The 22,213-nt window shown below is 39.6% G+C and overlaps 4 protein-coding genes across 5 annotated transcripts in view; all 4 read left to right on the forward strand.

The window, feature by feature from the left end:
• LOC133720616 (chloroplast stem-loop binding protein of 41 kDa b, chloroplastic) overlaps positions 1-3,740 on the forward strand; it is a 7,116-nt gene extending 3,376 nt beyond the window's left edge. Inside the window, exons 1-10 of one of the 2 annotated variants that reach the window (XM_062147024.1) lie at positions 324-505; positions 619-753; positions 1,257-1,343; positions 1,455-1,545; positions 1,665-1,719; positions 2,394-2,454; positions 2,616-2,837; positions 2,979-3,095; positions 3,178-3,267; positions 3,421-3,740. In XM_062147024.1, the coding sequence (XP_062003008.1) occupies positions 401-505; positions 619-753; positions 1,257-1,343; positions 1,455-1,545; positions 1,665-1,719; positions 2,394-2,454; positions 2,616-2,837; positions 2,979-3,095; positions 3,178-3,267; positions 3,421-3,600 (1,143 nt within the window). In that variant the 5' untranslated portion in view covers positions 324-400 and the 3' untranslated portion in view covers positions 3,601-3,740. Of the gene's footprint in view, positions 1-323; positions 506-618; positions 754-1,256; positions 1,344-1,454; positions 1,546-1,664; positions 1,720-2,393; positions 2,455-2,615; positions 2,838-2,978; positions 3,096-3,177; positions 3,268-3,420 lie in introns of those variants that run through there. The other variant, XM_062147028.1, reaches the window with a different exon arrangement.
• A 3,532-nt stretch (positions 3,741-7,272) lies between these two features.
• Positions 7,273-8,989, forward strand: LOC133720615 (galactinol synthase 2-like). The gene is made up of 4 exons (XM_062147023.1): positions 7,273-7,726; positions 7,831-8,151; positions 8,245-8,379; positions 8,478-8,989. Exons 1-4 carry the CDS (start codon positions 7,400-7,402, stop codon positions 8,709-8,711), a joined length of 1,017 nt encoding a protein of 338 aa, XP_062003007.1. The 5' UTR covers positions 7,273-7,399; the 3' UTR covers positions 8,712-8,989.
• A 2,521-nt stretch (positions 8,990-11,510) lies between these two features.
• LOC133722665 (galactinol synthase 2-like) lies at positions 11,511-13,168 on the forward strand. Its single transcript, XM_062149536.1, has 4 exons — positions 11,511-11,960; positions 12,068-12,388; positions 12,481-12,615; positions 12,704-13,168. Exons 1-4 carry the CDS (start codon positions 11,628-11,630, stop codon positions 12,935-12,937), a joined length of 1,023 nt encoding a protein of 340 aa, XP_062005520.1. The 5' UTR covers positions 11,511-11,627; the 3' UTR covers positions 12,938-13,168.
• Positions 13,169-20,567: 7,399 nt separating this feature from the next.
• LOC133721068 (galactinol synthase 2-like) lies at positions 20,568-22,213 on the forward strand. Its single transcript, XM_062147585.1, has 4 exons — positions 20,568-21,010; positions 21,119-21,439; positions 21,532-21,666; positions 21,755-22,213. Exons 1-4 carry the CDS (start codon positions 20,678-20,680, stop codon positions 21,986-21,988), a joined length of 1,023 nt encoding a protein of 340 aa, XP_062003569.1. The 5' UTR covers positions 20,568-20,677; the 3' UTR covers positions 21,989-22,213.

The raw sequence follows: 22,213 nt of genomic DNA on the forward strand, positions 1-22,213 counted from the left end.
TTTCCCTTCATAGCTTTGCTGGCTACTCACACCGGGTTTTCTAACCGTCACCGTTGAAAAAGCCCAAAATTTTACCCGACCCAAAAGCCCAAACCCAGCCCACATTCAAAATCCACCAACGGCGTCGTTTGGGACCTTAATTCCCAAATTGGCCGCTTTAGGGCGCCAAAAGCCGAGAGCTTTAGATGATGACGACGACGGCTGAGCAAAACGCACCGTTTTGAAGGAGTGGCTGAAGAAGATGAGAGGCTAAGGAGTGAGTGGGTCACAGTCGCCTTATCCGGACTGAACGTTCGACGGAGAGAAAGAGCCAAGCATCAAATATCAAAAAGATGAATACTTTCAGTCCCAATAATACCAATCAAGCTAAACCCAGAAACAAGAAGAAGGGTGGTTGATCATGGCGAAATTGGTGTCTGTACAGAGACACCCTTCTTTCTCTCTCCTCCCTCCTTCTTCTCTCTCCGACTTCAATGGCACCAGGCTACTCCACTCTCAAGTCCAGGTCCTTATCTTCTCTCTTCTCTCTTCTCTCTTCTCTCGTTTTATTACCTCAATTTGATTCCAAGTTCAATGCTTTAGATGAAATGCTTAGTACCCATGTGTGGATTTTTGCAGTATAAGAGAAGGGTTTCACAGCCAAAAGGTGCATTGCAAGTTTCGGCTTCGAGTGCCAAGAAGATTCTCATAATGGGTGGGACTAGATTCATTGGTATCTTCTTGTCAAGGCTCCTTGTCAAAGAGGGTCATCAGGTATCATCCCCATTCTCTTCATTTCCAAGTTTCCAACTTTTCCTTTATCCCATTTTCCATTTATGTCTTCCAACATAAACCGAAAAAAATTGGAATAGTGTGTTTGGGAGTGATAGAAAGCTTAGAGTGGCTTTTGAGAATTCTGTATTTCATTGTTTTATAATAAGATTAATGCAATGTGAGGCTTAGGATGGGGATGGTTCGGTTGCGACAACTTATAGTTTAGGTGTGAGGTTGCTCTAACTTGAACTTAGCTTATCTGAGTTTCAAGCTTTTGTGAAACTCATTCCTACATGATGAGACTGCTGTAATGTGAGCTTTGTATAAGATTGTAATGTTTCAGTTGCAATAGCTGTAACGGTTTAACAGATTAGAGTTTGGGTGTAAAACTGTTTCTGTAATAATGGTACATTAGTTTGACTTAAGCTGGCGTGAGGGGAGTTGAGGTGTCATCGGCTTTTATCATTTTTGAAACATTGGTAACATGAAGTTTACTTTGGCAGGTGACTTTGTTTACCAGAGGAAAAGCACCCATCACTCAGCAGTTGCCAGGTGAATCGGATAGCGACTACACAGACTTTGCTTCCAAGGTATGATAGTTTGCTTGAGGCTTTGGAGGCTGATTAACTCAGAATCATTTCATATAGTTTTACAATTTTTGGTTGTTTAATACTCATGTATTATTCATGTTGTTGTTTTAGATTTTGCATTTGAAAGGAGACAGAAAGGACTTTGATTTTGTGAAGTCCAGTCTTTCAGCTGAAGGCTTTGATGTTGTTTATGACATAAACGGTATGTAGCATTCTTACATTTGGTGTCTATTTGAATGGTTATACTACAGTTTTCACTGTTTTGCCTTACTGCTCCTTATTCTTCTGCTTCATAATCTGAACGTCTCTGGAAATTTTCAGGACGAGAGGCAGAGGAGATTGTGCCCATATTGGATGGACTTCCGAAGTTAGAACAGTAAGCTCCTAGAAACCCTACTGATGACTATATCAAGTCAGTTTTTTTATTGATGGTCGGTTAATGAAGCAATTTTAAAATTCTCTGCTTTGTTTATGGATGATCTGTTGTTCAAGATATGGTTTTAGACTTTTAGATCAGGACTAGCTGAAGTACAAGTTAAATCTAAACTGACAAGCATGCGTTTTTTTTTTTTTTAATCATTGACTTCTTATTTAACAATAATAATTGAATTTTGTTGATATCATAAGAGATCTGGTCAGTAGATTGAAATTTTAATATCTTTCTGTTGTAAAATCAGACACCATTTTTTGTGACTGTCATTTTTATGCTCTCAGAAACATGTAAGGAATTATGAATAAGCTTGGTTATTGACAAACATGTTATAAGATAGGGTTACCCAGCTGACACAGTTAGGATTTTAGAGAAGATCAATGGTAACTCCATAGATAGAGAGATGTAATTGTGAGTCACAATGGAACTAAGAAATCAACCATGAACTGGAAAAGTGATTTTTGGAATTATAAATTGTTGCTGCTTTGATTTAGATAGATAGCTCTTAGACTTGCTCAAATACTAAAATGGTGGAACTGATGTTTTGACTCCAAACTGTTATTTCCTCTAATTTATATTAGCAAATTGTTGGATGATTTAAGAATTCTATTGATTCTCAGGTACATATACTGCTCTTCAGCTGGTGTTTATCTCAAATCTGATCAATTGCCTCACTTTGAGGTATGCCTGATGTTATAAATAGCTTACATATCAGTTATAGGGAGGTCATTTCTTAGTATGGGAATGTGAACTTCCAGCTCAAGTAGTTTGATGATACTCTTCCAGCTCATTTATTGTGGATCTGCTCTATATTATTCATGTTTTCCTATTTCTGGTGATAGATCGATGCAGTTGATCCAAAGAGCAGGCACAAGGGAAAGCTTGAGACAGAAAGCTTGCTTGAATCAAGGGGTGTAAATTGGACTTCTATAAGGCCGGTCTACATCTATGGACCGTTGAACTACAATCCTGTTGAAGAGTGGTTCTTCCACCGGTTGAAAGCTGGCCGCCCAATTCCAGTTCCAAACTCGGGAATACAAATAACACAACTCGGTCATGTTAAGGTAAACTGATGTCAAAATTTTCCTATCTTCTTTATGTTTTTCCATACTTTCCACATTCAGTTCTAGCTATTTCATCTTAATGTGTATTTGAGGGCTGAGGAATAGCATTCTTGGAGCTTCATTTGGTCATTTGTTTTGCAGGATTTAGCAACCGCATTTATTAAGGTTCTTGGTAATGAAAAGGCCAGCAAGGAAGTGTTCAACATCTCTGGAGAAAAATATGTCACCTTTGATGGATTAGCAAAAGCATGTGCAAAGGTAATATTGTTGGTCTTTGACTGAAAGACAAATCTCTATCTTCTAAAATTTTAAGTTTCTCATTTCTCATTGATTTTGTTAGGCTGCTGGATTTCCTGAGCCTGAGATTGTTCACTATAACCCTAAGGAGTTTGACTTTGGGAAGAAGAAGGCATTTCCATTTCGTGACCAGGTGAGTATTGATGTGTAGACGTTTACTTTCTGGATACACACAGTGTAGCTTGCAAACCAAATATGGATAAGAATTGAAGAATATGGATGAGTTGAAGAAAATGTAGTTTTCTTAACTTCATGAAGCTAACGTTCTGTTGTTGACATGATGCAGCATTTCTTTGCATCGATTGACAAAGCGAAGAGCGTGCTTGGGTGGAAACCCGAATATGGCCTGGTCGAAGGTCTTGCAGACTCCTACAACCTAGACTTTGGCAGAGGGACATTCAGGAAAGCAGCTGATTTTTCAACAGATGACATCATTCTTGGCAAGAGTCTTGTTCTCCAAAGCTAGTCCTCTGATCTCTTTCCTCCCTTGATTTGTAATTTCCCTTGTATATCAATTTCCATCCAATCAAGAGGAAATCAAGTTCCTTCTTTTTGTAATGTTGTTGCATCTCGAGTCTATAATACAAGAAAAATAAATTTGTTCCATGTTAAAGTTCTCTTAGCTTACTGATCAATGGGTCAATAGCAAGCCATGTTACTTCAGAGCTTGGGGCATTTAGTTCCACAGTCCAAACCTTATCGTGGAATATTTAATGCTTAGTCCAGGTACCATCTGCAAATTGGCTCTAGAAGTCCAATACATTGTTTTGAAAAGTAAACTCTATGACTAACGGTCTCTTTGATACAATGGATTGGATTTTGGGACATGAATATATACAATCTGTCAAGTTGAACCAACAAGATCACCAATTCCCCAGATTTAACTGCCATTTCTGAGGCAAAGTTAAAGGTCTATGAAATGACTGCTGACCGAGGAAGAAGCAATGTCAAACTTGACTAACATAAACTGTGAACAAAAAGTCCGAGAACCAGTTACCCTCATCACTCCACAATAGTTGATGAGGTATCAAGTTTGAATAAATTGTGAACAAAAAGATACCTCTATTTTGATTTGAGTGGTTTTATTCATACCCTCTTAATTTGCTATTTGAACCTCACATAATTTTTGTTAAAATTTAATTTGTCTTTTACCCTTCTATCAAAACAGAAAAAATAAAAAAATAAATAAAACACCAAAAAAAATGTCTTTTCCTTTCTCCCTCCCTCCCTCTATTTGTTGCTTGCTTGCTTGATGTGGGTTCATCCCAAAAGAATTTAGAACTTTGAAAGACATCATTTCCAGGTCAATTCTTGATCCTATCTTCAATTTGCAAAGCCTCAAGATGCATCAAGATAAGTTTTTTGTCCAAATGTTTCCTGGGCTTAATTATTTGGCAAGGCTTTTCAAGGGATTTGCACCTGTGTAGGTTGTCGTTGATGAATGATGACCTACAATGGGATTGAAATTGGGAGATATTTAATGTCACGATAGCTATTGCAGGGATTATAATAGGTTGGTTAAATGAGTTCTTCATCATTAGTGTCATTTTGTTCTCTTTGTGTATGTAAAAGACAAATAAGGAAGTTGCTCTACACCTGTAATCAAAGATTTCAATGGTGCTTTCATCCAAAAAAGAAAGATTTCAATGGTGTGAAGATGAAGATAGTGATGAACGTGTAAGGGTAATATAGGAAGTTTTTAGTTGAAAGTTCCAAATGACAAATTGAGAGGTTTGAATAAAACCTCCATTTTGATTTTGATTTCGCCGACACCAAAAAATACTACTTTAGCTTCATCACCTCAAGATTAGGACTTACCTGTCTCACAATTAAGAAAATGGAAAGAAATCCCAAGATTTAAACACAAGGAAAGTAGCTACAAATCAATGGCTCAAAATTAGGGAATATTTTATTTTATTATCCCAATAATCTTGACTAGTGAATCATAGATGATTTGTCCAGAATTTAAGGAATAGAAGATTCTCCAAGAATATGTGAGGGACTATTCCCAATGTGCAAAAAGTCATTAGTCACTTTTTTTAACCCTAAAGTAGGTCACCCATTTGTAAGATTATCTTAAAATATTTACTACTTTGGTCAAAAAAACATAGTATTGGATAATAGTAACTAAGATTTGGTCGGTAAGCTTATCCTATAAGACATTAAGAGTTTAAGACCCGCTATCCTAAATTTAATACCATGACGTCCCCGCCGAATTAAAGTTAAACGCGTCATTTTGGACCAACTAACAAAACCGGAAAATGAAGGTTTACACACGGAGAGTGATATCTAGAGCATTACTTCTAGGAAACTCCATCTATGCCGGGTGGCAGAAAGCAGTGGTAAACACTGGATGCTGCCACTTGTTCCCTCCCCATGCAGGATCACGACACGTACTGGAGTCAATGGACCCACTGCAATAAGAATATGCAAAAGTAAACCGAAGCGTGCCTCAGACGAGACGAGTATACATACGAATGACATAGAAACATAACTCTGATTTAGTGAGAACGTATATTCCGAGGAGTACTTCTTTTTTACAGAGCTCGAAGGTCGCTGCATTTTATTGTTGTGTTTAACGTAAATGATACGTAGCACAACAGTGGTCGTTGTAATCTTGTCGGTGTATACGTGTTAACGAGGCGCTTAATGGAGGTCTCATATTTGATATTTATCTGAAATGAATTTGAAGTGGAACTATAACTCTAATTTATTGAGAACGTGGAATTCGAGGGCTCTTTTGCTATATATATAGATCAAACGTCATTGTATTTGACCGTCGCATTTAACATAACGTGATATGTGGTATGACCATTCTCGCTATAATCCTATCGATGCAGACGTGTTAACAAGGCGCTCAATGAATGCCCCATATGTAATCTTAACCTTTAACGGATCAATTTGAAGTAGAAACATAACTCTAATTTATTGAAAACGTGCATTTTGAGGGTTTTTTTTGCTAGGTCAAACATTACTGCATTTGATTGTCGTGTTTAACGTAACGTAGTACGTGGCACGATCGTTCTCATTGTAATCCTGTCAGTGCATACGTGTCAACAAGATGCTTAATAAAGGCCTTACATTTATTATTTACCTGTAATGGATTTGAAGTAGAAACATAACTCTAATTTATCGAGACCGTGCATATTGAGGGTGCTTTTGCTACAAGGGTCGGAAGTCATTGCTTTTCATTGTTATATTTAACATAAAGTGATACGCGGAACGACCATTCTCACTATAATCTTGTCGGTGCGGACGCATTAACAAGGCGATCAATTGAGGCCCCATATTCGTTATTTACTTAAAATAGATATGAAATAGAAATAGAACTTTGATTTGCAAAAGCCACAAATTTTCAGGGTGCTTTTTCTACAAGGGTCGAACGCCATTGCATTTTATTGTCATGTTTGACATAACATGATACGTTACATGACCGTTCTCACTTGTAATCTTGTCGGTGCAGACGTGTTAACATAGCGATTAATTGAGGCCCGCATTCAGTATTTACCTAAAATAGATTTGCAATAGAAACAAAATTCTGATTTACCGAAAACGTGCATTTTGAGGGTCTTTTTCCTACAAAGATCGAATACATTGCATTTGATTATTGCGTTTAATGTAATGTGGTATGTGGTACGACCAATCTGGCTATAATCTTGTCGGTGCGGATGTGTTAGCAAGGCGATCGATAGAGGCCCCGCATGTGATACATAGGCAACTATAAGCCTGCCACGTATTTGCATGTGTACGTGGCAAAGAGGAAGTGACATTTCGTGTGTTGAGATTAGAGGTCAGTCATGTTTGCTTTCATGGTTTAGTCGGTGGTGGTGGAGCTAAGTAGCTAACAAACGTTTTACGACCATGTGACCCTCCATTTTCCTATACAAAAAGAACATTTTATTGACCGTAAATAATGTCAAAATTTACCGGATCCACCACCAAATCCGGCGATGAATCATTTTGTTAATTTGCTATCCATTACCCCCATCAACTTCTAAACTCTCTCCAAAGCGACATGTATACATCTACAATATCAAACAGTAATGAAGCGACCGACTCCATTTCCCAATCCCAAAATAAATTTTATAAACAAAAATGGAAATTACTGTTGCTCAAAATCCTATATATACTCCCCCACCCCTCCACCCTACTCCATCAACCTTCAAAACTCAAAAGCCTTAAGCACACACAAGACTCTTTCTAAACAGTTATTTTCATCTCCAAAAGCCTCATTTTCCTTTCTCACAAAACTTCACTTTTCCATCATGGCTCCTCGTATCACCACTGCTGCCACCACCGTCTCCACCGTCAAGTCTTCAACTGCCCGTAGCCGCGCCTATGTGACGTTCTTGGCTGGAAACGGTGACTATGTGAAAGGTGTGGTTGGGCTGGCCAAGGGTTTAAGGAAGGTCAAGAGCAAGTACCCACTAGTTGTGGCTATCTTGCCCGACGTGCCTGAAGAACACCGTCAGATCCTAGTTTCTCAGGGCTGCATAGTCCGAGTGATCGAGCCTGTTCACCCTCCTGAGAACCAGACCCAATATGCCATGGCCTACTACGTCATCAACTACTCCAAGCTTCGTATTTGGGAGGTACGTGTACCTTATTAGGTCCCTCGCACGTGTCCATTCATTTTGATCATTAGGGTTTTGCAAGTTTTCTTATGTTAATCTTAATCCTCATTTTTTTGTTACAGTTTGTGGAGTATAGTAAGATGATCTACTTGGATGGAGATATCCAAGTGTTTGAGAACATTGACCACCTGTTCGACTATCCAGACAACTACTTCTATGCTGTCAAGGATTGCTTCTGTGAGCCCAACTGGAGGGACAGTCCCCAGTTCAAGATTGGGTACTGCCAGCAGTGCCCAGACAGGGTACAGTGGGACAGTAGCTTGGGTCCCAAGCCACCTCTGTATTTTAATGCAGGCATGTTTGTCTATCAGCCTTGCTTGTCTACTTACCAGGAACTCCTCAGTACCCTCAAGACTAGCACTCCTACTTTATTTGCTGAGCAGGTAAAATTAATATATGACTTTTTTTTTTAAGGCTAATTTGTTTTTCTAATTGGGTCATAAAATGACGTGAAATTCTGCTGGTTTGATTTGCAGGATTTCTTGAACAATTTCTTCAGGGATAAGTACAAGCCTATCCCTTCAGATTACAACCTTGTTTTGGCCATGCTTTGGCGCCACCCTGAAAACATCCAATTGGACAAGGTCAAGGTTGTCCACTATTGTGCTAATGTGAGTATTAATATTAATTGGTATCATTTACTTAAGGATCAACAATTTTCATCGAAGATCCTAGTTACTAAACTGTTAAATATTTGTTATTTGTTTAGGGCTCCAAGCCATGGAGGTACAATGGAGAAGGGGAAAACATGGAGAGGGAAGATATTAAGATGCTGGTGAAGAGGTGGTGGGATATCTATAACGATGAGTCATTGGATTACAACAACACTGTGGCTCCTCGGGCTAGAAATGGAACTCGGCAAGTGAACCTGCAGCCCTTCCAGACGGTGCTGTTAACGGAGACTGGTGATCTTGATTATATTAGCGCCCCATCCGCTGCTTAGTGCCTGCGAATTCTAAATGCTCGAGAATTAATTTCCTACATAGAAGAACTATATATAGGAGAGTGTTCTAAATAAGAGTACGTACGTATTGGTTTGTTTTCTTTTGGTCTTGGTCTTCCCATATCCATTTTACTTGCCATGGGGACCTTGTAGAGGGTATAGTAGTTTAGGAGTTCCCTTGTTTTTATTGGGACGGTTTTATGGGTGTTAATTAATGTATATGTGATGTGAATTACAGCTTTAATTTTCTACTTATATACAAGCAGCTGGTTCCTCAACAGATATCAATTGTTTCTCCCAAAACAAATTTGATGTTAATTTGATTCATAGGAGAACAACAAACTTGCACTTGCTATACAGGGCTTCCAACAAGAAATCATTGAAACCAAACAAATAGGAACATATCCCTCCAAGGTCCAATACTAGTAAAACCTGAAATTAATTAAGACTCATAAAGTTTTTTTTTTTTTTAAGTAAGACTCAAGTTTTTTTTTGATAGGGGAAGATGTGAGATTTTCCACCCATTGCATTAATATATATCATATCTGTGAAATGGTAGAAGTGAATCAATCACGTAAACCCTAATGAGCACTAAAATTGGACCATCATTATGCGTTAAAATTCCATATTCATTCAAAGGAAAAACCCTAATGTTGAGCATCCATACAAAAAATTGGTCCCGGGTACACTCAAACTTTCTCTTTTAGAATATACAATGGAATTAGAATCCAATCTTACCTTAATCAAGGTTATGTAAGCAGGTTTCATATATCCAAAATGGAAAACTGAAGTATTAGTATGGATTAAGCCCTAACAGACAGGCCTTTTCAGGAAATATGATCGAAGAGGCGAGGTACGTTAACACGTAAACCCTAATGACCCCCAAAATTTCTTCCAATTAATTTTAGATTATAATTGATGGCTTATATCACAATTCCAATTCTTTCCCTAAACATCGTAGATTGCCTCCACAAGAATCACATACATTAATTCCCCAAACTCTAGCTTGGTTCATCTTCTTTTTCCATAATTAGAGATGATCATTCTTGATAGCCAAAATTATTACTGAAAGGAAAAATCCTCCATAGATGGAAAATTCGTAAGGGAAATGAATAAAACTTTAAAGGGAATTACGTAAAAGAATCAACACAATCAATGGCTCAAAATGATGGAAATAATAAAAAGGAATCCCAAGAATCTTGACGGTTGAATCATACTACCAAATTTTTAAGGATTAGAAGATTCTCCAAGAATATTAAACGGAATATGTCCAGAGTCAAAGAAACACATTATCTAATAGACTAATACTAAGATCTCTGGTCGGTCCGTGTTACCTTATCCTATAGTGAAGTTAATACGACGCCGTCCACCGCCGTAATTAAACGCGTCTTATTTCGGGCCAACCAACTAACTAAACCGAAAAAGAAAGCGCCGTTCCCTGCATGCATGGGGTGTTCTTCTGGGAAGCTCTCTGTTGTGCCAAGTGTCGACGACCCAGTTCAGTCACCCAGATGCGGCCACGTGGTCGCACACCAGTCACTGGATTGACACCTAGGGGGAGCATGGGTCCCACTTGTCCCACTTGATTAGAATATAGACCAAAAGTGAACCGGGTTAGTTTGATTCCGTGTAGCTTAAGCCATCGGTGGCCGCACTTTGGTATCTAGCGGACTGGGATCGAGCCACTTGTCTGGAGTTGTGTACGTGGCGTTGAGATGAGACTTTCCGTGTATGGGGATCAGAGGCTAGCAAAGTCTTTTTCGCTTCAGGCGGGAAGATCGAGCCACCTCTTGTCGGTGGTAGTTAGTGGGAGGCTGTAGATTAACATATTTTTTGTGTAATTACCACTTCACCCTTTTAGTTTCGGAGATTCTTAGATTCAGCCACTGCATGCGTGTTCATCATCCTCTTGTGCAAGTAATCCCATTAATTTTACTTTTGATGTTTGTTTCTTTTTTGGTCTAAATTCTACCTTTGATCTTAATAACTCGAACAGTTTGTGAGTTTTAAAAAAAAAAAAAAAATGAATGAGCTCGTAAATTAGGAGGTTTTCAGCTACTGTTTATCGTAATTGATTTTAATTATAAAAATCAAATATATTAGTAGAATACTTGTAAAAATAAAGAGCATATGAAACCTAAATATTTCTTTATAATCTAGATCACTATTTAAGCTACATAATTAATTTTCTTTAAAATTTATAAATAAGTGATTCACTAATCTTTAAAATTTCAACAAAAATACCAAAATTAACGTACGATTTCTTGTAGTAATCTTTTCATTTATGGTGGTTTTAACTTATGATATTAATATGGAAATGAAGGATTTACTACTTTACATGTTAACCCTCAGAAAGTCAGAAGATCAAGGGTGAGTTGAAGTCGATATTATGAGAAGATCACAAGGATATTATAGTCCTATCAAAAAGCATGGTGGGCTTGGAGGATAATCCAGTTTATAGAAATATCCAAACCAACAATCCTTTCTATAATTGTCCAATTAAAATCGAAATCAATTTGACTTAAATGGCAGAATTAGAATTAATTAAGAGATAACACATCAGAGATTTAGTATGAGTTGAAGATTTTCAAGATCCAGAGATATGCTGCTAATCACCATTGATCAATGCGAAAATGAGTCTCCTCAGACCCATCAACGTATTACTTTCCTCCAAGACCCACACGTATTAGTTAATGATTTACCCTAAACTACCATTTCTTTTCCATAATCAAAACCACCCGACCCTATTTTCCTTATTTTATTACTCACCCCAATTCTATATAAACCCCTCAACCCCAACTCCAACTTCATCATCCAAAACATTGCATACAAGCCTTTTCAAAGCAAACACAGCTCACTCTTGTAAACACTTCCTGATCTCTCTATTCTTAACACCAATCCAAACAAATACTCATCATGGCTCCTCATGATATCACCACCGCCGCTACCACCACCATCCTCTCCACCAAGGCCGCCACTGCCCCGAGCCGGGCCTATGTGACGTTCTTGGCCGGGAACGGTGACTACGTCAAAGGTGTGGTTGGTCTGGCCAAGGGTTTAAGGAAGGTGAAGAGTAAGTACCCACTAGTTGTGGCCATCTTGCCCGATGTGCCTGAAGAGCATCGTCAGATCCTAGTCTCTCAGGGCTGCATAGTCCGAGAGATTGAGCCTGTTCACCCTCCTGAGAACCAGACCCAGTACGCCATGGCGTACTACGTCATCAACTACTCCAAGCTTCGAATTTGGGAGGTAGATTTTTTTTCCTTTGTATCCTTTAATGGGTTATTGACACGTGTCCGTTCCTTTGATTGTTATGGTTTTATTGTTTTCTTATGTGATCGTTATTTCTGTTGCAGTTTGTGGAGTATAGCAAGATGATCTACTTGGATGGAGATATCCAAGTCTTTCAGAACATTGACCACCTATTTGACTACCCGGACAACTACTTTTACGCTGTGATGGATTGCTTTTGTGAGTCGAATTGGAGGGACAGTCCCCAGTTCAAGATTGGGTACTGCCAGCAGTGCCCAGACAGGGTACAGTGGGACAACAGCTTGGGTCCCAAGCCTCCTCTATACTTCAATGCTGGCATGTTTGTCTATGAGCCAAACTTGTCTACTTACCATGATCTCTTGAGCACCCTCAAGACTTCTACTCCGACTTTGTTTGCTGAGCAGGTAAATAAATGTCATTACAGTAAATTTTTGGTTATTTGTTGCTCAATTGGGTTTTAATCTGACAGTAAATTTGCCACTTTGGAACTTTGCAGGATTTCTTGAATGTGTTCTTTAGAGACAAGTACGTGCCTATCCCTTCAAACTACAACCTTGTGTTGGCTATGCTCTGGCGCCACCCTGAAAACATCAAGCTAGAGGAGGTTAAAGTTGTCCACTATTGTGCTAATGTGAGTATACTATCCACCAAGTACATCATGATCACCAATTTGATTGATTTTGTAACAATGAAGTAATGGTCGATTTTATTGTGATTAGGGTTCTAAGCCATGGAGGTACAATGGAGAAGGGGAGAATATGGAGCGAGAAGACATCAAGATGTTGGTGAAGAAATGGTGGGACATTTATGATGACGAGTCTTTGGACTACAAGAATTGCATTGGTGCTGCAGAGTCTGGAAATGGCACCGAACAAGTGAACCTGCAGCCATTTATGGCAGCCCTGTCGGAGGCTGGCGATGTTCGTTTTGTTACCGCCCCAAGAGCTGCCTAGTGTCTGTTGGTTCTTGGTGGGATTTAACCCTATACATAAGAAGTATATAGGGCTAATCTTAAAAATTGATTATATTTAGTATTTTTGGTTTGGTCTTCCCATAATTATTAACTCGGGAGGCCTTTTTCAAGTTCTAGTTTAGGAGTTTCGAGATCCCCTGTTTTTTATGTTGGGGTTGATTTTATTTGTTATGTTCCGAACAATGTTTGAAATATAATTCCAATTTTCATATTTGCAAATTGTATACCTTTGAACTACTATATAAGGAACCAAACGCTTTGAATCAGTTAATTAATCTATCTCGTATAATTCTATGAGCACCTTGCATTGCAGCAACTCCACATAGTTGTCGTAAGAACTAAGAAGCATATAAGCCAAACAAGCTACGAAATGTTCTGTTTTGATAAGAACGCTAAGGATTCGAAGTCTAAATTCAAATGTAATGAACAATGACCGAACTCCTCATCTTTGTGTGCGTATTTCCTCATTTCAGCTTTTTTGTTTTTCCTTCTCTAAAACGTTGGGACTGTTGGCAGTTGCATCTAGTGACCAACTTATGGCCAAATAACCAAATAACATTCAGATCCCCAATATTACAACGCCGATAGAAGAACAAATTGTGTACAGTTAGTGAACAAGAAATAGGAAGCAAGGCTTGATTTGTTTAATAAACTTGTTTGGCGGCAGATTTGTGATTTCTGGTTTGAAATGTAAATATAAGATTCTTAAAATAATAAACCTTTTATTTAGTTGTGTGGCTGGGAACCTCTGGATTTAGCTGGATCTGGAAAACCATCCCAAAATTGTGTTGATGGCTCTGTGGACAAGGCTGAGCTAAAAATGAAGTACACATGCTCAGCCCAACCACAAACAGTAACAAGGCTATATTGACCGCCGGAATAGGATTGAGGTGAGCCAGGGCAGACATTATCTGGTCAACTTGATCAAACTCCCAACTTGCTTCTAACTTCTCCTTCTCTAAATGGCCTTCACCTGTGACACTCCATCGGATTTTTCTAACTTGTGACCCTAGCTTAATTTACATTTGAAAATCAGGATTTCTCAAGACGGAGCAGAGTTTGCAAAGACGAGAAGAAAATGTTGCAAGCTGAAGATGGAGAATAGTTTCTGGTGGGGGAGGAGATGCCGGATACTTGGATGGATGCGGTGGCAACATTATAAGGCAAAAGCAAGCGAAGGTTATAACCGGATGGGGAAACAATGGTGGTGTTGAATTGGTGGCACAATGGGGAACATATCAGATCTAGATAGTTCACGGTATATATAGAAGAAGGCTCGAGATGAAAAAGGAGGGGTTTTGAAATTGAAAGCAAAGTTGGGAAAATTTTCAGTCAAAACTATGGCACATGCAAGCTCTGCTGCTCAGTCCAAATGGGTGGTTGGTGTTCACAGTGTACTGGATTGGTTAGTCTTCGTCCCTACTTCTCCGATGAAGAAACTTCTCTGATGAAGAAATTAAAACAAAGTTGCACTGATGGACCAAGAAATGAGTGGTGTGAATTAGAGGGTATTTATCTTCACAATCTTTGTGTGCAGGTGGTTATATGGTACATAAACATTTACAGGCTATAAAATAATCCTTGACATATTAGAAGCTCAACAGTTGTGTCACCATAATTGATTGATGATACATAATTTGAGTTTTGAAAGCAGAGTTATTCATTTTGTGACTGGATGCCTTGCCTATTTGATTCTTTGTTTGCTGGAAATGGCTGTTCAAACATGAGGTTATGCAAAGTACTGATGATATAGTACTAATTGCAATTACAGTGGATGTTGGAGGAAAACAGAGAGGAAAAATAGTATTAAGTTAAAAAAGCTTTCAAAAATAGTGTTGCTACCCTATAATCCTATATCATGAACTTCAACTTGTTAAGGATTCATTTTTGACCGAAAATGCGAACCTATCATTGTGAAATGATTGTGGCCATTACAGTTGCTTTAACACCTTGAATTTCAAATTGTTCTCCAAGTTATCATAACGCCAACCATGATGACAACAAACAAACAGACAAGAAAGACTCGTAAATAAACCTACGGAAATGCATCGGAAATGGCTTCTCTGCAAAAACCCCAACCACCCGAGAACTATAACAATCAAAACCCATTATGGATGCGCTTCTTCTTTTCTTTCTGCTGCTTTGCGGCGCACACTTCTTTCCCAGCGCAACCTCGAAAGCCTAGCCAAGATCGACGCCCTCACCACCTTCAGGCTCAACCTCCAGGATCCGATTGGCGCATGGAACTGCAGGGATTTCTCCACGCCCTCCGCTCCCTGCGACTGGCACCGCGTCTTTTGGGACAATACTACTCGGGTCTCCGAGCTCCGCTTGCCTCGCCTCCAACTCGGCGGCCGACTTAGTGACTCGCTCGCGAATCTCAGGATGCTGGGGAAGCTGAGCCTCCGGTCAAACTCCTTCAAACAGACAACAAACAAAACTCGCCGATCTCAGGCCTGAGGTGGTGATGATGATGCTTCTCGATCGAAACGCCGCCACCACCGACGCCGTCTTCTGCCATGGACGAGTACTTCCGCTTCAGAGTGGCTCGATCGGAGCAGGAAGACTCGTAAATGAATCCAAGGAAGGATCTGGTGAGAGAGAGAGAGAGAGAGAGAGGGAGAGAAAGAGTGCAGATCGTGGAGAGAGCAGAGAGAGAGAGAGGGGTAATTAAGTTAAGTTAAGGGTAAAACTGTCATTTTACCCTATACATGTAATTAATTAATTAAGTTAAGGGTAAAACTGTCATTTTACTTTAAACAGGGTAAGTGAGAATAAAAATTGTTATTGGGGTAAGTGAGATAATTTTGTGGGTAAGTGAGAATAAAAATTGTTATTGGGGTAAGTGAGATAATTTTGTCCAATTTTAGTGCTTTGGGTCAAGAACCCTAAGATTAAGCAATTTTCGTTTTGAATAAACCTCTGAGTTTAGCGATCCAAAAACCTTCCCCAAAATTGTGTTGATGGCTCTGTGGACAAGGCTCAGCTAAAAATGAAGTACAAATGCTCAGCCCAACCACAAACAGTGACAAGGCTTCATTGACCGCCCGAGTAGGATTGAGGTGAGCCTGAGCAGCCATATTCTGGTCAATTTGATCAAACTCCCAACTTGCTTCTCACTTCTCTAAATGGCTTTCGCCTGTGACAGTCCACCAGATTTTTCTAACTTGTGACCCTAGCTTAATTTATATTTGAAAATCAGGATTTCTCAAGACGGAGCAGAGTTTGCAAATACAAGAAGAAAATGTTGCAAGCTGAGGATGGAGAATAGTTTCTGATGGGGGAGGAGATGCCAGATACTTGAATGGATGCGGTGGCAGCATTATAAGGCAAAAGCAAGCAAAAGTTATAACCGGATGCGGAAACAAATGTGGTGTTGAATTGGTGGCACAATGGGGAACATATCAGATCTAGAAAGTTCATGGTATGTATAGAAGAAGGCTTGAGATGAAAAAGAGGGGTTTTTGAAATGGGAAAAAAATACAAACAGTACCCAACCTAAAGCCCACTCCGAATTTCTATACCTAAGTTTCCGAAACTATCACAATGGAACCTCAAATACCCTACCCGACCCAACTTTCGTACCCGCCGTCCATGACGGCGTTAACTATCATGCCACGTGGCATTTTCTTAGGGGTAAAACCGACCCTCTGTCTTTACCTCCACCATTCCCAGTTCCCACCATGTCATCTGTGAACAACCTCCAAAGTCCACCATTTTTATTTTTTTCTTTTCTTTTTGATCTGCTGTGAGTTATCACCTTGCCATCATCACACAAACTCCTCATAATTTATTTCTCCATCACCAAGTCACCATCAACATCAGCCTCATGAATCATCTCATCCAATTCCTCATCAGTGAGCTTCTCCCCAATGTTTGTCATCGCATGACGTAGCTCAGCAACATATATGAAGCCATTCTTATCCAAATGGTGAGCAACTGATCATTTGTTAACTAGTCATCATCGCTTTGGTCTCGGTGGTCTGGTCTGAGGCTAAAAAACGCTCCCAAACAACTTCGGATTGAGTTCATCACTTACTCCCCTATTTTAGTAACCCAGCTGTCTCTTCTTCCCCAATTCTCATCTGTATAAATTTTTCCAATCCCTCTTAGGCATTTTCACAAACACGTGATCTGCATTCCTCAGTGAACCAACTAAAGCTACAATAAACAAACATCCACCCCCAGTTGCAATAACCATTTGGCCATGTGCAGATCCAAACGCATAAGAGACCAAGGCTAATCGGCAAGCATCTTTAGGGAAGGTTAGGCAAAGATTAATATAGGCTCAAATCACAGAAAGCAACTCAAATCCATTTTTTCAATTACAACCCAAAGAAATCTTGTGTGTATGTTTCAAATGGAGAATCAGGAGGAAAAGATTCTATGTGTTCAACGAGAGAGAGAGAGAGAGAGAGAGAGAGAGAGAGAGAGAGAGAGAGAGAGAGAGAGAGAGAGAGAGAGAGAGAGAGAGAGAGAGAGAGAGAGAGAGAGAGAGAGAGAGAGAGAGAGAGAGTATAGAGGACTCGATGAGCGATCTCGGTGGCCGAATCGATCGGTGGTTGTTGGCGCTAATAGCATTACCAAAGAGGCTGCATCGGGCGGTGATGGCGGAGATTGAAGTGAGATTTAGCGTTGTGGTGAAGACAGAGTGTGAAAGAGATGGAAGGAAGAAGCTTGTAAAGAAAGATTTTTTGGAGCTCAAAAGCTAAGGCTTGAGGAGGGAGAGAGACAGAGAGAGAGGCAGAAAAACAAAGAGGGAGAAAGAAAAGGGACTGTGCTTCGATGGAGGAGACAAACAAGGGCTGGGTGAGAAGATTACCGAAATACCCATCTAATTTTGGAGCGTAGCATGAGGGTTAACGCTGTCATGGACGGCGGGTACGAATATTGGGTCGGGCTGGCAATTTTGGGTACCATTGTGATAGTTTCGAAAACTTAGGTATAGAAATTCGGAGTGGGTCTTAAGTTGGGTACTGTTTATATTTTTTTCCCTTTTGAAATTCAAAGCAAAGTAGGAGGTACGTTAACACGTAAACCCTAATGACCCCCAAAATTTCTTCCAATTAATTTTAATCAATGGCTTATATTACAATTCCAATTCTTTCCCTAAACATCGTAGATTGCCTCCACAAGAATCACATACATTAATCCCCCAAACTCTTGGTTCATCTTCTTTTTCCATAAGTAGAGATGATCATTTTTTTTTTCTGGAACCCAGTTAGGTTTCAGCCCCACACCCGGAATTATTATTAATAATAGATGGATAATTATACAGCGAGGGGGACATATTACCTAAATCTCGAGTATCAGTACAAGCATTAATATGTTGGATAGTCACAGGTGTCTCATCTAACCAATAATCATCTAAGTAATCAACACTAGCAAGATAAGCCAATCTATATGCCACACCATTTTCTTCACGATAAATAGAGTAGAGTGATGAGGAAGGAATTGAACGCAAATAAGCGTTACAATCCTCTACAAAACATCCTACCTTAGATAAGTCGATCTTCTGTGTCTCTATCAAGTGCATCAATCACCATGGCACAGTCCGTTTCAATATCCACGTTATCCATAACTTGGTGAATGAGAAGTAGAGTCTCGCTCTCATAGCTTCAACCTCCATCTGAAGAGCAGATCGAACATGGGAAAAGGGACGAGCAATTGCAGCTACGCACACACTATTCTCATCTCTGATGATTGCCCTAATTATGCCTTTACCAGTCTCACTAAAGAAAGCACCATCAGTACGTGTTTAGCTTGAGACTTGAGTCTCCCCCTCGGGGGCAGCTTCCACTCTGTTCTCTGCCTCACGTTCTTCGTTGTCTTGACAGGGTGGGCATCATGATAGTCTTGCAATAGCTTAGTAGCCCAAATTGTGGTATTAAATGGACAAAAAGAAGTCCCCTTCCAGACCACATCATTACGTGCGACCCATAACGCCCACAAACGCATGTAGAACAGTACGTAGAGATGATCATTCTTGATGGCCAAAATTACTGAAAGGAAAAATCCTCCATAGATGGAAAATTCGTAAGGGAAATGAATAAAACTTTTAAGGGAATTACGTAAAGGAATCAACACAATCAATGGCTCAAAATGATGGAAATAATAAAAAGAAATCCCAAGAATCTTGACGGTTGAATCATACAACCAAATTTTTAAGGATTAGAAGATTCTCCAAGAATATTAAACAGAGTATACCTCTGGTCGGTCGGTGTTACCTTATCCTATACAAGTTAATACGACGCCGTCCGCCGCGCTAAATAAACGCGTCTTATTTCGGGCCAACCAACTAACTAAACCGAAAAAGAAAGCGCCGTTCCCTGCATCACTGCATGCATGGGGTGTTCTTCTGGGAAGCAGTAGTGTCGACGACCCAGTTCAGTCACCCAGATGCGGCCACGTGGTCGCACACCAGTCAATGGATTGACACCTAAGGGGGAGCATGGGTCCCACTTGATTAGAATATAGACCAAAAGTGAACCGGGTTAGTTTGATTCCATCGGTGGCCGCACTTTGGTATCTAGCGGACTGGGATCGAGCCACGTGTCCGGATTTGTGTACGTGGCGTTGAGCTGAGACTTTCCGTGTATGGGGATCAGAGGCTATTATAGTCTTTTTCGGTTCAGGTAGGAGGATCGAGCCACCTCTTGTCGGCGGTAGTTAGTGGGGCTGTAGAATAACATATTTAATGGGCAATTACCGTTTCGCCCTTTTAGTTTCGGAGATGGCGTGTTCATCATCCTCTTGTGCAAGTAATCCTATTACTTCTACTTTTGATGTTAGTTTCTTTTTTGGTCTAAATTCTACCTTTGATCTTAATAATTCGAACGGTTTGTGTCTTAAAAAAAAATGAATTAGCTCGTAAGTCAGTTAGCCTCCTAATTCAGCTACTGTTTATCTAAATTGATTTTAATTATAAAAATCAAATATATTAGTAGAGTATACTTGTAAAAATAACGAGCATATGAAACTTAAATATTTCTTTATGATCTAGATCACTATTTAAGCGACATAATTAATTTTTTTTAAAATTTATAAATAAGTTATTCACTAATCTTTAAAATTTCAACAATAATACCAAAACTAACGTACAATTTCTTGTAATAATCTTTTCATTTCTGGTGGTTTTACTACTTCACATAGAAGATCAAGGGTGAGTTGAAGTCGATATTATGAGAAGATCACAAGGATATTATAGTCCTATCAAAAAGCGTTATGGACTGGGAGGATGATCCAGTTTATTGAAATATCCAAACCAACAATCCCTTCTATAATTGTCCAGTTAAAATGGAAATCAATTTGACTTAATGACAGAATTAGAATTAATTAACAGATAACGCATCAGAGATTTAGTTTGAGTTGAAGATTAGATATACTGCTAATAACCATTGATTAGTGGGAAAATGAGACTCATCGGACTCCTCAGACCCATCCACCTATTACTTTCCTCCAAGACCCACATGTATTAGTTAATGATTTACCCTAAACTATCATTTCTTTTTCATAATCAAAAGATTCAAAACCAACCCGACCCCATTTTCCTTATTTTATTACTCACCCCAATTCTATATAAACCCCTCAACCCCAACTCGATCCAAAATATTGCATCCAAAGCCTTTCTAAAGCAAACACAACTCACTCTTCTTAGTTCTCAACAGTTCTCAAATTCTTAACACCAATCCTTTTCTTCCATCCCAAACAAACACTCAGCATGGCTCCTCATGATATCACCACCGCCGCTACCACCGCTATCCTCTCCACCAAGGCCGCCACTGCCCCGAGCCGGGCCTATGTGACGTTCTTGGCCGGGAACGGCGACTATGTTAAAGGTGTGGTTGGTCTGGCCAAGGGTTTAAGGAAGGTGAAGAGCAAGTATCCACTAGTTGTGGCCATCTTGCCTGATGTGCCTGAAGAGCACCGTCAGATCCTAGTCTCTCAGGGCTGCATAGTCCGAGAGATTGAGCCTGTTCACCCTCCTGAGAATCAGACCCAGTACGCCATGGCGTACTACGTCATCAACTACTCCAAGCTTCGGATTTGGGAGGTAAAGTTTGTTTTCCTTTGTATCCTTTAATGGATTATTGACACGTGTCCGTTCCTTTGATTGTTATGGTTTTATTGTTTTCTTATGTGATCGTTATTTCTGTTGCAGTTTGTGGAGTATAGCAAGATGATCTACTTGGATGGAGATATCCAAGTCTTTCAGAACATTGACCACCTATTTGACTACCCGGACAACTACTTTTACGCTGTGATGGATTGCTTTTGTGAGTCGAATTGGAGGGACAGTCCCCAGTTCAAGATTGGGTACTGCCAGCAGTGCCCAGACAGGGTACAGTGGGACAACAGCTTGGGTCCCAAGCCTCCTCTATACTTCAATGCTGGCATGTTTGTCTATGAGCCAAACTTGTCTACTTACCATGATCTCATGAGCACCCTCAAGACTTCTACTCCGACTTTGTTTGCTGAGCAGGTAAATAAATGTCATTACAGTAAATTTTTGGTTATTTGTTGCTCAATTGGGTTTTAATCTGACAGTAAATTTGCCACTTTGGAACTTTGCAGGATTTCTTGAATGTGTTCTTTAGAGACAAGTACGTGCCTATCCCTTCAAACTACAACCTTGTGTTGGCTATGCTCTGGCGCCACCCTGAAAACATCAAGCTAGAGGAGGTTAAAGTTGTCCACTATTGTGCTAATGTGAGTATACTATCCACCAAGTACATCATGATCACCAATTTGATTGATTTTGTAACAATGAAGTAATGGTCGATTTTATTGTGATTAGGGTTCTAAGCCATGGAGGTACAATGGAGAAGGGGAGAATATGGAGCGAGAAGACATCAAGATGTTGGTGAAGAAATGGTGGGACATTTATGATGACGAGTCTTTGGACTACAAGAATTGCATTGGTGCTGCAGAGTCTGGAAATGGCACCGAACAAGTGAACCTGCAGCCATTTATGGCAGCCCTGTCGGAGGCTGGCGATGTTCGTTTTGTTACCGCCCCAAGAGCTGCCTAGTTTCTGTTGGTTCTTGGTGGGATTTAACCCTATACATAAGAAGTATATAATCTTAAAAATTGATTATATTTAGTATTTTGGTTTGGTCTTCCCATAATTATTAACTTGGGAGGCCTTTTTCAAGTTCCTAGTTTAGGAGTTTCGAGATCCCCTGTTTTTTATGTTGGGGTTGATTTTATTTGTTATGTTCCGAACAATGTTTGAAATATAATTCCAATTTTCATA

This window comes from Rosa rugosa, chromosome 7 (genome assembly GCF_958449725.1).
Source record: "Rosa rugosa chromosome 7, drRosRugo1.1, whole genome shotgun sequence".
NCBI lineage: Eukaryota > Viridiplantae > Streptophyta > Magnoliopsida > Rosales > Rosaceae > Rosa > Rosa rugosa.

What these genes read in the sequence shown, in the direction of transcription:
- LOC133721068 (XM_062147585.1), top strand. Translation starts at nt 20,678, where the DNA reads ATGGCTCCTCATGATATCACCACCGCCGCTACCACCGCTATCCTCTCC. An exon ending in CCAAGCTTCGGATTTGGGAG is followed by an intron (nt 21,011 to 21,118) that starts GTAAAGTTTGTT and finishes TTTCTGTTGCAG; the next exon opens with TTTGTGGAGTATAGCAAGAT. An exon ending in CGACTTTGTTTGCTGAGCAG is followed by an intron (nt 21,440 to 21,531) that starts GTAAATAAATGT and finishes GGAACTTTGCAG; the next exon opens with GATTTCTTGAATGTGTTCTT.
- LOC133722665 (XM_062149536.1), top strand. Translation starts at nt 11,628, where the DNA reads ATGGCTCCTCATGATATCACCACCGCCGCTACCACCACCATCCTCTCC. An exon ending in CCAAGCTTCGAATTTGGGAG is followed by an intron (nt 11,961 to 12,067) that starts GTAGATTTTTTT and finishes TTTCTGTTGCAG; the next exon opens with TTTGTGGAGTATAGCAAGAT. An exon ending in TTGTCCACTATTGTGCTAAT is followed by an intron (nt 12,616 to 12,703) that starts GTGAGTATACTA and finishes TATTGTGATTAG; the next exon opens with GGTTCTAAGCCATGGAGGTA.
- LOC133720615 (XM_062147023.1), top strand. Translation starts at nt 7,400, where the DNA reads ATGGCTCCTCGTATCACCACTGCTGCCACCACCGTCTCCACCGTCAAG. An exon ending in CCAAGCTTCGTATTTGGGAG is followed by an intron (nt 7,727 to 7,830) that starts GTACGTGTACCT and finishes TTTTTGTTACAG; the next exon opens with TTTGTGGAGTATAGTAAGAT. An exon ending in CTACTTTATTTGCTGAGCAG is followed by an intron (nt 8,152 to 8,244) that starts GTAAAATTAATA and finishes TTTGATTTGCAG; the next exon opens with GATTTCTTGAACAATTTCTT.